The 12,918-nt window shown below is 41.8% G+C and overlaps 1 protein-coding gene across 1 annotated transcript; it reads left to right on the top strand.

Moving 5' to 3' along the window:
* Positions 1 to 4,024: 4,024 nt before the first annotated feature.
* Positions 4,025 to 7,262, top strand: adrb1 (adrenoceptor beta 1). The gene has a single exon (XM_010742064.3). It carries the CDS (start codon positions 5,217 to 5,219, stop codon positions 6,408 to 6,410), a length of 1,194 nt encoding a protein of 397 aa, XP_010740366.1. The 5' UTR covers positions 4,025 to 5,216; the 3' UTR covers positions 6,411 to 7,262.
* Positions 7,263 to 12,918: the final 5,656 nt, after the last annotated feature.

A 12,918-nucleotide genomic window follows, 5' to 3' on the forward strand; every position in this document is an offset into this window, starting at 1 on the left:
GGCTGCTGTATGGGCATTTTAGTTTCTCCATATTATCCAGCTCTCAGTATGATTTCTTCTCATCGTGCCGCTCCTTTCCAGGAACATTTTGTCATGATTTGTTCTTTGGGGGGGGGGGCCTTGTTATCACGTCTGCTTTTAAATGCTTTGCAAAAGAAGAAACTAATAAAGCATTTTTTTATCTAGTCTTGGTTTTGTGCGTTTGGTTCCCTCGAAGAGCATCGCCGAGATTCCGTATAAATTCTTCACATATTTCCAACCTTTAAGAATCAGGTCACTTTGCATAACTACAATTACTACATGAATACACTGGAGATCTGCTATGTGAGATATTCAGAAAAGATTCACTAATGAGCTAGCCCGCTCATAGATCTGCCACAGTGTCAGGTTATATATACGAGCTGACCTCAGGGGACGGTAAACACCTCTCATTTGCGTCATTCTTTTCACCGGATGCCGCACATCGCCTTCATTTTTGACTGTTCAGCTGGTTTATCGGTCATAAACAAAGAAATAAACAATAGCTTTACAAAAACAAGTCTGTATGTTGACGATCACATACAAACTCAGATGGGTTTCTCATATATCTCAATATTCCTGTCAAGAAAAGTGATCATGTGACATCTTATTACTCTGACACTAGCAGCAACGGAAGTAGTATTCAGATACTTTACTTAAGTAAAAATACCAGTACTACACTGTGAACATACTCTACCATAAGTAAACATCCTGCATTGGAAATGTGTAAGTATAATCAGAAAATATGTTTTATTATCACACCTAATGTTTTTTTAATTAATATTACTGCTGCATTGATGTGTATGTTGTATTTTACTGCTGTAGTTATTTAAAGCTGAACTCATTTGAACTGCTTTATATGCTGTTGGGTAATTAATGTATCATGTTCTCTAAGATCATCTTGTGTTTGTGGTTTCACACGTCTCAAACTAAAAAAAGGTCGAGAGAAGCAGCTCTGTTTTCAGGTTTGTGACAACATATTATTCAGATGATCCAACAAGGTCTTCAAATAGTTTAAGAAGTAGCAGAAAGGAACACTTGATCCTCCAGGTTATGAGAAAAATGGAAACCACAATCACCAAATCTGTAGAGACGTGGTTTATACTGGACAATACTGTGAATAGTTGTAATCTGACTAGTAACTAAAGCTGCCAGACAAATGTGGTGGAGTAAAAAGTACAATGCATGCCCCTGAGGTGTAGAGTAGAGGTATAAAATTGCATAAAAAGGAAAATACTCAAGTAAAGTAGGAGTACCTTGGATGTGAGGTATCCTAAATATATTCTAAACAAAAGAAACTGAATGTAAGGCAGCACCCTATAAAAAGGAAAGTTGGTATCAAACATAATATTTAAAATTTTTCCAGAGAAAACACAAATCGAAAAGGTGCCGGAGCAAAAAGAATGATCGAACAGAACATTTGCAAACACAATACTGTCGAATGTTTTGGTTAAACATACACGCAGAACAAATAATGTCCACGTTAGGAGAAGTCATCAATCATCAGTCAGCCCACCTGAGGCGAAGGTAGAACAATACACTTCGAACATAAACCTACAGTTTCCAACAGTTCTCGTGAAAAGACCAAAAAAACGAGCTCATTCCTTTCTGCTGAAAAAAACAGGTCACAAATATATAGTTTCATTTATTTTAAAAAAAGGCTGGATACTTGCAAAACACAAAAACCTGCTGGATTTCAGTCCTGGTTTACTGTATATCTCTGTATTCATTATTATTTAGTTAAAGTCTTTTTGTGTTTTTCTTGTAAATATTATGTAAAAGTACTTGTTTTCTAACAATAAATATGAAGCAGAGCAAATTAGGTTCATAAATGCCGTGAGACGTAAATAACAACATCAGTCATTGTCAACCAGGGAAGTTACAATAAAAAAAAAGACTTTCCTATCAATACAGGCATCAATTATATCATGACACATGATTAAGATAGTAAAGAGTCCAGTGTATAATATACACTGTATTTATACACTGGAAACACAACATCATTAACCCTGTGTGATTCTTGCTGCCAGAGGACACTCGCACACTCATAATTACCATGAGCCACAACATCACCAGGGAGTACGCGAACACTTCCATGGGTTATGTCATCAAGAGCTTGGCAGTGCCACCCCCTCCTCCTCCTCCTCCTCCTCCTCCTCCTGTGGTGATATAACAGATTAATATTCATATAAAAGTAAGCCATGTGGATTCTGTTTCCAAAGTGATCAGATAAGGTCCACCATGGGCACACAGTTTCCTTTCAACAGGACAGAAAAAGGCTTTAAAGAGCTTTTCAAAAGGGCTTCTTATGACACTCATATGATGCATGAAGCCCACACTGGTTAATTGTTACCGGCCTTGTTCATAAAAAAATGATGTTGGCTGGGTGTTTGGGATAAAAAAGTTCAAAGTAAACCAAAGAAATCACTATTTTTAGAGCTTTTTAATTGCAGAAAGATTTCATTCCGGCTGAGTTGGCTCCATTAAGATCGTATCTGTTTGAGAGATAAAATATTATTACAATATTTTCCAGTCCGTGCGACAGTGCAGGGAGAATGCTAACAAAAAAAAAAAAAAAAAGTATCATCCTGAACAGATCTGCTCCGACTTCACCTGAACACATCACGCTGGTTCATCTTGCTTCTGTTGAGAAGTTCAAGCCCAATCTTTGAAAACAATGAAACCAGTTTTGACCTTTGACTTGTCGTCGGTGTTGACACAAGAGGTCAAGTTGCTCATTCAAGTTGAACCTGCTCTACTTCCTTTTATTGCGGCATGCAAAACTTGCATGAAGTTATGTGGGAGGTAGCTGCTGTTCACTGGTCGAGAGCACTTTTGTGAAAGTGTGGGAGCAGTTGCACGAAAATATGAAAAGTTGAATTACAGCAAAAAAAGGTATCAATAGCGACATCGAGTACACCACAGAGTTGAGAAACTTCTGCAAGAAATGCTTCTGCGGTAATAGCTTCTTAAAATTCTGCTGTCATGCTAAAGGATCAGTCAACTTTTTTTTTTTTTTGTTATCACTTATTCATGCAGGTAGCTTTGGTTTTATTTGTCTAGATCTTCAGATTCCCGACACCACTGCAGGGGAATGAAGGTGAATAGAATTTAATCACAGCACTGAAAATGACATTTTAAAAATTCAATACCAGCACATCCGTCTCTATCGCTCGCTGAGAGAACAGTTTTCATTGGTGCTACTTCTAAACCCAGGAAATCCCAGTGAAAGCATGGCTACAGATCAGGCCAAAGGGCAGACCAAATTTTCCAAAAGGCCACCACCCGGGCACCAAAAATAGCTGTCTGTGAATTGTGTTTCCCACACTATCGGGAATAACAACTAATTTATGTTTTTTGTTTGGTAAAAAGTTCAATTCAGCGTCCTCTGCAGCACTTTTTTTGATGAAGGAAGCGGTCTAAGCGATTAATCGAAGGGAGTTTTTAAAAGTTTACCAACTTTACCGAATGATTTATCAAGCATTGATTGTAACTGAGTGCCTCATTAGAAAATGGCACCTAACACAGACAGGTTTAAACCCATGCATAGGTAGAAAATCAGGGAAAACAACAACGACTGAGGCGCCTTTTTGCAAGGCACTTAAATTTCCATTTGGTTATTATAAAGCAGGTCCAGGTGCAGGTGTATAAAACCACTCAATTCACAGAGAAATGCATATGACTCATATTTAGAAAATGTGCTTTAGGACCTCCTTAAGGTTGTTCTTATGGGAGATGCAGAGAGATGCATGACAGTGGAGATGTAACTGTGACTACTACTATTCCTATGTTTTTTTTTTAACTAATTAAAACCACAAATATATCTTCTTATGAATATAAAACTGTAAAATATGGGACCTTTAACCCACAGCTTGGACTGTTTCCAAATCCAAACTAAATAAACAAGCTACCTGTTGCTGTGACAGGATGAAGCTGCAGTGTACTGAAGTATTTAAAAGATCTGCACTCTTTCACCTTTTAGCTCAGTGTACAAAAAATATTATTATTATTTGAGCCTCCTCACATCTCAGTAAGAAACGCCTGCCGCCTCTCCCAACATGTAGGTGGCTGCGAGTGCCTGAGGTCTAGTCTAGGACGAGTCTTGTTATGCCGGGTCAGGTCGTGTCAGAGCCTCTGGTGCAAAGGTTGTCAGGTTCATGAACAGGCATGTGCTAATTTGCACAGAACAAGGAGGTGGAGTCATCCATCTTTGTGTCACAAGGTCGAGGCGAGTGCTTTCACCTAACTGGTCATCAGGATGTATGTCCTCGTGTTCATTTTGTTTTGCTCGCCTGGAAGTTGTCAAGAGGAAACGCAGACGGGTTTACTGAATCTGGCATGTAACACAGGATGCTGTCATTTAGGAATCCGTCTGCACTGTTGTTTCTTTCTCTTTTAGATCTTGTCTTATTTGTAGTTCACGCCTGATGCACTGCAGACTGGCTACTTTATTTAGTGTGTTGACATCCTTGCACAGCAGCCTCTTTCAGCTCTGACATGATAAATAATCTGGATAATAAATAATCCTAGTTTGTGTTTTACATGGGTTTTATCGGTCTGCATGCTCTGCTTCTGCAATAACATTCCAGTTATTTTAACTTCTGACTTAAGATAAGACCTTTCATGCAGTAACAGTTGCTGTGAAAGAGCAGATCTGTGGTTGGGCCTGACCTCACGGCCAGGGAATGTATTCTTTGTGATAAAAATATAAAATGGACAAGTGGGAAAAACAAATCTTGTTTGTAATGGCAAGTGATGAAAACAGGGAAATCCCTGTAGTTCACAATGCCATGGTGGAGTTTGGATTTCCATATTTGGTTTCTCATGATCCCAGAGACTGGCAGATTCTTTGACAGTCACACTCAGGTAATATGTGCCAAACATGTCCACTACTTCCTTCATCAAAGTGTTGATCAGGCTGAGACTGGATGGATGATTGTTGAGGTTCAGGTGTTGTTTGCTTACTTGACTTCATTGTTCGGCTGCGTTGATTGGTCCTGAGGAGCAGTGATGTCACCGCCTGCTTTGATGCCCTGGTCGGAGCTGCAGCTCGCTCGAGCTGAGGGAGAGACAGGAGCTCCAGATGGAGTTGGCGCGCAACGGGAGTAGAGCCGTGGCTCGTGCGGCACACTGGAAAGGCTGCCTCGCGGTGCCTTGATGAACTCGACCTGGTTCCGCACAAAGCGCAGCAGCCCGTCATGGGGGACGGTGGCGCGTCCTCGCCGGTGAACCTCCAGAATGGCTCCGGGAGCGACGCGTCGGACGCACCGGACTCCGCCACAGCCGCGTCCGAGCAGTGGATGGCGGGGATGAGCCTGGTGATGGGTTTGATCGTCCTGTGCATTGTATTCGGGAATATCCTGGTCATCGTGGCCATAGCCAAGACGCAGAGGCTGCAGACGCTCACCAATGTGTTCATCGTGTCGCTGGCGAGCGCGGATCTCATCATGGGTATGCTGGTGGTGCCGTTTGGCGCCGCGCTCGAGGTGCGTGGATCGTGGCAGTACGGCTCGTTTTTCTGCGAGTTCTGGATCTCCGTGGATGTCCTGTGCGTCACCGCCAGCATCGAGACTCTGTGCGTAATTGCCATAGACAGGTATGTGGCCATCACCTCGCCTTTCCGCTATCAAAGCTTGTTAACCAAAGCTCGGGCCAAAGCGGTGGTGTGCGTAGTCTGGGCTATCTCCGCGCTGGTCTCCTTCCTGCCCATCCTGATGCACTGGTCCCGGGACAGCGTGGACACAGCCTGTTACGACGACCCTGAATGTTGCGACTTTGTCACCAACAGGGCATATGCCATCTCCTCATCCATCATATCTTTTTACATTCCTCTATTGGTCATGATATTTGTTTACGCCCGCGTGTACAGAGAGGCGAAAAAGCAGCTGAGGAAAATCGACAAGTGTGAGGGCAGGTTTCACAACACCTTAACCGGACTGACCTCCAAGTGCAGGAAGAGGCCGTCTAAGATCCTGGCGCTCAGGGAGCACAAAGCTCTCAAAACACTGGGCATCATCATGGGGACGTTCACACTGTGCTGGCTGCCTTTCTTTATAGTGAACGTGGTGCGGGTGTTTTGCGCAGAGGTGGTGGACAAAGACCTGTTCGTGTTCCTAAACTGGTTGGGGTACGTGAACTCCGCGTTTAACCCCATCATTTACTGCCGGAGCCCGGACTTTAGGAAGGCTTTCAAGAGGCTGCTGTGCTGCCCGAGGCAAGCCGACCGCAGGTTGCACATCAGCTCTTGTGACCTATCCCGGTGCTCCGGCGGGTTCGTCTCCGCTCTGGAGCCCGGCACACTGGGGTTGTGGACGGATTGCGCCGGCTTGGACAACAGTGACAGCAGCCTGGTGGGGACAGCGAAGCTGTCTCACTCTGAATCACAGCTGTGAAGGAAAAAATACATATATATAACTTTTGTTGAGATGGATTACAATACTGACATTTACTCCTTGAACTGGGGGTTCTGTTTGGGGGGGAAAGGTGCACTTATAATCTAGGTGGGTCCATTTTATATATCAGCATCAGAGTAAGTCTAATATTAGGCGAAATCTCTAGAAATGTATTTTAAAGCCATATTTTTAAAAGAGGCACATGTTCCAATGCGTAAAACCTCTCCATCACCAAAAAATAATAATAGGTTACTGTAGGTGGATCCGGGTGCCATGCACTTAAAATATGACTCGGTGACTGTGGTTTATATAATTGATGTATCGATAATCAAAGTGGGTATCTTCTAAATTATCCCCGGGGTTCATGTTCTGTTCTTAAAAACTGATATTTCAAAGCGCTGGACATGAGCGAGGCATTTGTCAGACTGTACTGTAGTCATGTAGTGCTCACAATGTGTTTTTCTTTTTTTTACCTCACAGCATCAATAAGTGCAATTTGTACGACAGGTATTTGTTTATATTAAACATTTTATGTAAAAATCAAATAGATGTATTTATTCCGCGCTGTCTTTTACGCGTACGAAAGTCAAACGTGAGGCTGATTCCCACGCCCTTTGTACATACTGTGGTGTTTAGTACCTGAGTGAGGAATCTGAGCCTCTCTCTCTCTCTCTCTTTGTCTCTCTCCTTTAAAGCTTTACATGCTGTTGTGAGGTGGTGTGTGTGTTGACTCCTGTGAAATAAAAGGATGCTTCATTGTTGATTACTGTTTGAGATTTTTATTCTATTTATGATTTGAAAGTCTGTGGAAAGAGATTTGATCCCCAGCCTGAAGAGAAATCATTTGAGTTTCTCCCTCTCTCTGACTTCATTCACAAATAATCTGCATGAAAGAAAATAAAGCCTTGAGCTGATTTGTGTTGAAACAACAGGACATCTGGAGGTGAACGGTGGTTTTTCTTTGTGCCATTTGATGTGACTGCTGAGAGCAACTGGAATCTGATTGGCCTCTGTGGTGAGATGAGCCATGAAAATCATTATCCAAATTTTTAAAACAAAGGATTTCATGCACGCTCATGCACATTGGATTATTAATGGTTTTGAATCAAGCGTTTACATGCGTACTTCATTTCGGGGGCTGTGTCCTGATGAAGGTTCATTCATACGAGCTTCAAGCTCTGTGCACAGACAGTAGAGGACGAATCAAACGCTGGAGCGACTGCAGTGTGGCTGGACTGAGATAAAGATGAATTGGTTGCAGAAAACAAATCATTTCTTTCAACTGAAATGTCAAAGCTTAGTCGCTATTTTCACATTCAAATGAAATTGTACCATTGTAGGAATTTGTTGTGCGACTTAAATTCATTTTAATGTGCACAGAATTTAAGCCACATGGGACTGCGCTTTTCATTTCAAGCCAATGCTTTATTTAAAAACTTTAAAGGGCATCTCCACTGATCTGGTGTTTCTCTTCTGTAAACTCGGGGAACTCATCAGAGATAAATCTTTAAAAAAAAGAATAGTAAAAATGTGCACATGTCCAAAAAAAGTCAGATTTTTAGTCCTCAGCATCGTCCTCCTACATTTCCCATAATGCAGCACTATAGTGTTTTTCATTACACCCTCACTGCCTCTTAAACCTCACCACTCTGACTTTTCGGATATTTAAAAGAAACATTTTTAAGGTTTTGTTGAGTTTCTTCAATAACCACAAAAACGTCGGTGGAGTTTCACGGGGCTGACTTCAGTTTAACATCACAGTTAATGCAAAGTTTACACATTTAGAACATGTGAATATATTTATGTTTGTCTCTGTGTGTCAGAGCTGCGATGAACTGGTGACTTCTCCGGGGTGTACCCGGCCTCTCGCGACCCTGATGAGGATAAACTGAAATGGATGAATATATTATATATCTTCTTGTTTGTAATCATTATTCATCTTTACTTTATTAAACCTGTTGAAAGGGTCCAAAATCCAAATACATCTAAATGCTGGATACAGTCCGGATACGGATACCTCTTGGGCTTTGCTTGTTTCATCTTCCATGGGCCTCACTCTTTTTCTTTTTTCTTTTTTAAAGCGGACATGAAATGTGTTGGTAAATATGACAGCTGGTGTTGTGAAGTGTCTCTCTCTGGAGACATTTTCAGTTCTTTCTGGGGAATATTAATTAGCCCTTAAGCTGGACGTCTTTAAAATGCATTAGCATGATGTGTTCTGCTAATGATTGTCTCCCCAGCAGGGCCAGAGTCGCACATTTCAATTAGACCAGACAAAAAAAAAAAAAAAAAAAAAAAAAAAACTGAATTGAACTGAGCTCAGCTGTTTTGGCTGTTTAGATATGATTGGCTGAACTAATGTGTGTGAATGAGACCCAGATTTTAGAAGAAAAAAAAAAACATAACAACAACAAGCTCGGCCAGTATCATTGATGGCCTCCTGGCAAAGACCCACTTCATTATTAAGCATTGTTTGTTTGGCAGGAAGTTTGTGTTTGGGCAGATTAGCAGTGGGCTCACAGATGGAGAAGCTAATCAGCGGTTTTAAGAGTAATTGTCTCAAATTGCATGTGTATTAGTCGACATTTGTGGCTGCTCCAAGTCAAAGCAGATGAACTGATATCAGGGTGACCCCTGAGGTAACAGAAGTTACTGATTCCAGGAATGATTTATGCCCGGTGCATTTACTGCAAGGTCTTGCAGAGGAGTGTTTGACAATCACACATTCCTTTAACTGCCGCATAGACCAAGAAACATGTTAAATGATGCACAGACACTGAATAACATATTTATTTATTCATTGTCTAAGTGAGACGGGGACATTCACATTCATTTTTTTCCCATAAAGGTCTTCTGTTTCCAAATGTAAAGGGTATAGTTTGACATTTTGCAAAGTGCACTCATTTGCTGAGTTGGATAAGAAGATTGCCACCACTTTCCCACACAGACAGGAATTAGGGGTAAACAGCTACAGGGCATGCAAGCGCATATCTACTTTGTTTAATACGTACAAAAAAAAGTGGGTTGTATGCCTCACTGTTTCTTGACCATTGCCAAACGCAGAGACTTTGGGATGTTACTACACCTGGCCAAGAAATAGTAGCCATAGTTGCAAAAACTGAGGTTTAAAAACTCCATGGACAAGAAAGCAAAAGAACAGGTGCAACTCAAAGCGCAAACATTTCCGATTAAGTTTCCATATTCCGCATGTTAGCGCACACCATGAACTCATTCACATGTGTTGAATGAAGTGAGACGTTTTTCACGATACCCAAAGCCAAGGCACGGATGGAGCTCTTTCAGATCGTCTCAGGCAACAGGTGTGATATTTCATTCACGTGGACCGAACCTCCTCTCACACCTAGTACATCATGAATAACACCTCCTACTGCCATCTGGACTTTGATTGAAGACAAACATAATCATCATTCAGATTCAGACTGTGGGACGTCTTTCTGAATCTTAATAGTCGTCTTATTTACCAAACGCTGAACGCGATACTGATGTCAAGACGCAGCTTTTGCTTCATGACATATTTTTTTTTAGTGGATGAGCCATTAGGTAACAAAGAAAAAAACGCACAAAGCCAGTCGGTGATCGATGATTTAGAAAAGGTCCAAACAAAGGACAAGAAAAAAAAAGAGGATTTTGACAACAGAGATGAGTAATTCAGATAATTAAAGCAGGAACCCAACAGAAACATGATTATGAAACATGATGCTGGTAAACGCTATGCAAATACTGTCATTACCTTCAGGAGGTGGATTGCGGGGCGGGAGGAGGGAGGTCGTTCCAAGGCAGAAAGAAAGATAACAAAGCAGTCATTTTTGAAAACCCCAAAAATGTCAGCACCTGGAGATGATTATTGCTGATTGCAATGATTACAACCTTATTAGAGTCCAACAGATATGCTAAATTCATCCAACAGGAGCATGGAAGTCTCTTGCACCCCTTTAAAATAATCTCAAATCTTCTGTTTGTCCACATCAAATGTTATTCGAAGCGTTGGTAACAAAAACCAGGTGATTTTTGAAGAAATTTAGCTAATAAAGACACAAGATTTTTCAATATTATTCCTGAATGTACAGTAGAATGAATGAACCTGCGGAGATCCCATCACTGGCACACTCCTCTGATGCAAGACATTGATAAAACTCAACTTCCATTGGCTAATAAATGCATAATAACCTTGTTAGATATTATTCCCCAGTGATTCTTTCCACTCTAAATCACGCTGCGAGCGTCGAGGTGCGTCGCCAAAAGCAGGTGCTACGCTTCATGCGTCCATCTGTTTGGATTCCCATGTGAACTTGGCACTTAGCGGCCTCCATCTGCTCTGCTTTGGCTCGCTTCAAACGTAAAGATCGGGCAAACGTGGTCAGTCCGTGTTCAGCTTTTTTGTGATGTAAAAAAAACAATGTTGCACACACATGGATATGAAGGAAGAAACTGAGCACGAGCACACTTGTGACTTTTTGAACTTTGTGAAACATTTGTTATCAGGATGCAACAGATGTACGCTGCAAAAAAAAAATCCTGCATGAGTACCGAACTGGGATGGGATTGTGTATGAGATTTAAACTGAGTTACATAGAAGACAGATCTTGACATCTTGAAAGGAGGGATGAACACAATGTACGCTGTCGGGTTTGACAGCGAATGAAGACACGGCTGCACTGCAAAGCGAGTCGAAGCAGCCTTGAAGCATGGAGTGATTTGCTGACTGAGTACGGCGCAGGTTTGTCTCAACAGGGTCCAATGCACACGTCAAGGTGTACTATAAATTAACCACTTGCATTTTCAAGCCGGTGTTGATTATCAAATGCAGAATTGATGGTGAATCAACCAGGAACAGCTGAATGTGCAATACTTTTGGCACACTGAGGTTCTGTGGATCCAGAAGTTACTCTGACTTTCTTTCCAAATTGTACCTCGGGATGCCAACCTCATGAGTGTTGACCTTTCACTAAATCCTACACTTGAATCCCAATAAGCTGATGATTCAGCGTCTGGGGGTCCTTCTTGTCTTTGTCTTGAGGTTTGTGTACCGGATTGGCAAAATGTGTGTGTGTCGACAGAGATGATTGATATTTCTTTCCAAGAGCGAAATGAAAAGATACCGCTCCCATATCTGTTAAATATGAAGCCACAGCCAGGATACTGTCTGGCTCTGTCCAAAGGTAACAGAATCCATCTACCAGCACCTCTTAAGCTCTCTAATTAATATGTTTAATCTGTAGAAAGAAGAAACTGCAAGAGGCTTATGTGCCAGATTGTTTCTTGGCTCGGTGCAGCGACTTCCTGGGGTTTTTGTTTTACCTTTGGATAGTCTCCTATCTTTATGCTAAAGACAGGACAGATATAAAAGGCTCAATGTGAGGCAACAAAAACAGAATGATTCTTATTTTCAGGTCATCATACATCACGGAAAACGTAGTTACACATACACGCTTCTGCCATATTCTGTAAACAGAGTCTTAAATCTGACACACTGGACCTTTAAAGCACCAGTGTTGAAGGTCCTGTGTAGACAGTGACTTCCAAAAAAGACGAAAGCAAAGCATCATTACCGAGTCCGCTTCTAACCCCCGGGTTTCTAAAGAGTGAGGCACGTGGTATTCCAACAGATGGCGAACACAGTGAGATACCATCCTGAGCGCAGAGTTTCTGATGAAGAGTTTTCACCCAGCTTGCAGAGATCTGACCGCCATCATCACACATGCAAGTGTTTTCAGACACAGATGTTTAGTCTATCTGCATCCCCTGGTCCTTATGAAGGCCCCCTTTCTCTTACAGAATCATCTCAAACAGCCTTTGCTGGATTAACAGTCTTTCAAGATAACATTGGGGTTCGAGAGGTCATGATGAGTGGCTTCATAGAGTGTTCAAAGCCCTCTGTGCCCTTTCGAAAGACCGCCAACTGACTTTGGGTTTTTTACTCCTCAAAGTAAAGGCCATTCACTGTGTCACACCAGTAAGACACTGCAGTGATGCTCTCTTCAGCTCCTTAGTTGTTCGTCTGAACTCCTGCTGACCGCCCTTTTGACGGGCTTATCAAGAAGACAGAGCAAAGTGGTGGAAGAAATGATTTACTTAAAGTCAATTCTTTCAAAATGCATTGGAAAATAGTTAAAAATACTTTGAACAATATATTACTGAAATGTGCAGTTAGAGGTTTAAACAGTTTTTCCACCAGTTTCCAGTCCAGGGTTTTGTGGGCGGTCCTTAAAGGGTGGCTCGATGACACGCTGAGGCCACCCTGAGCATACCCCTGCACCCCTAGCAGAGAGGTAGAGATTAATTCATCTGGCTCAGCGCGTTTCAAAGTTAGTCATGTCGTTTTCTGAACTCATCTGACACGTTTGAGTCGCTTCAAAATTGCTGCTCGACTGCTCACACCTGTGGGCGTGGCTTCAGGACATTCAACAGACACGCCCCCACAATCCTGGAGCTGAGAATACTGCTCATTTTTACCTGATTTTGACACCAAATTTCAGAAATGTGTTGA

This window comes from Larimichthys crocea, chromosome XVI, assembly GCF_000972845.2.
Source record: "Larimichthys crocea isolate SSNF chromosome XVI, L_crocea_2.0, whole genome shotgun sequence".
Classification (NCBI taxonomy): Eukaryota; Metazoa; Chordata; class Actinopteri; family Sciaenidae; genus Larimichthys; species Larimichthys crocea.

Bases quoted from the DNA above. Each gene is read 5' to 3' on its own strand.
- adrb1 (XM_010742064.3), top strand. From the start codon at position 5,217: ATGGGGGACGGTGGCGCGTCCTCGCCGGTGAACCTCCAGAATGGCTCC.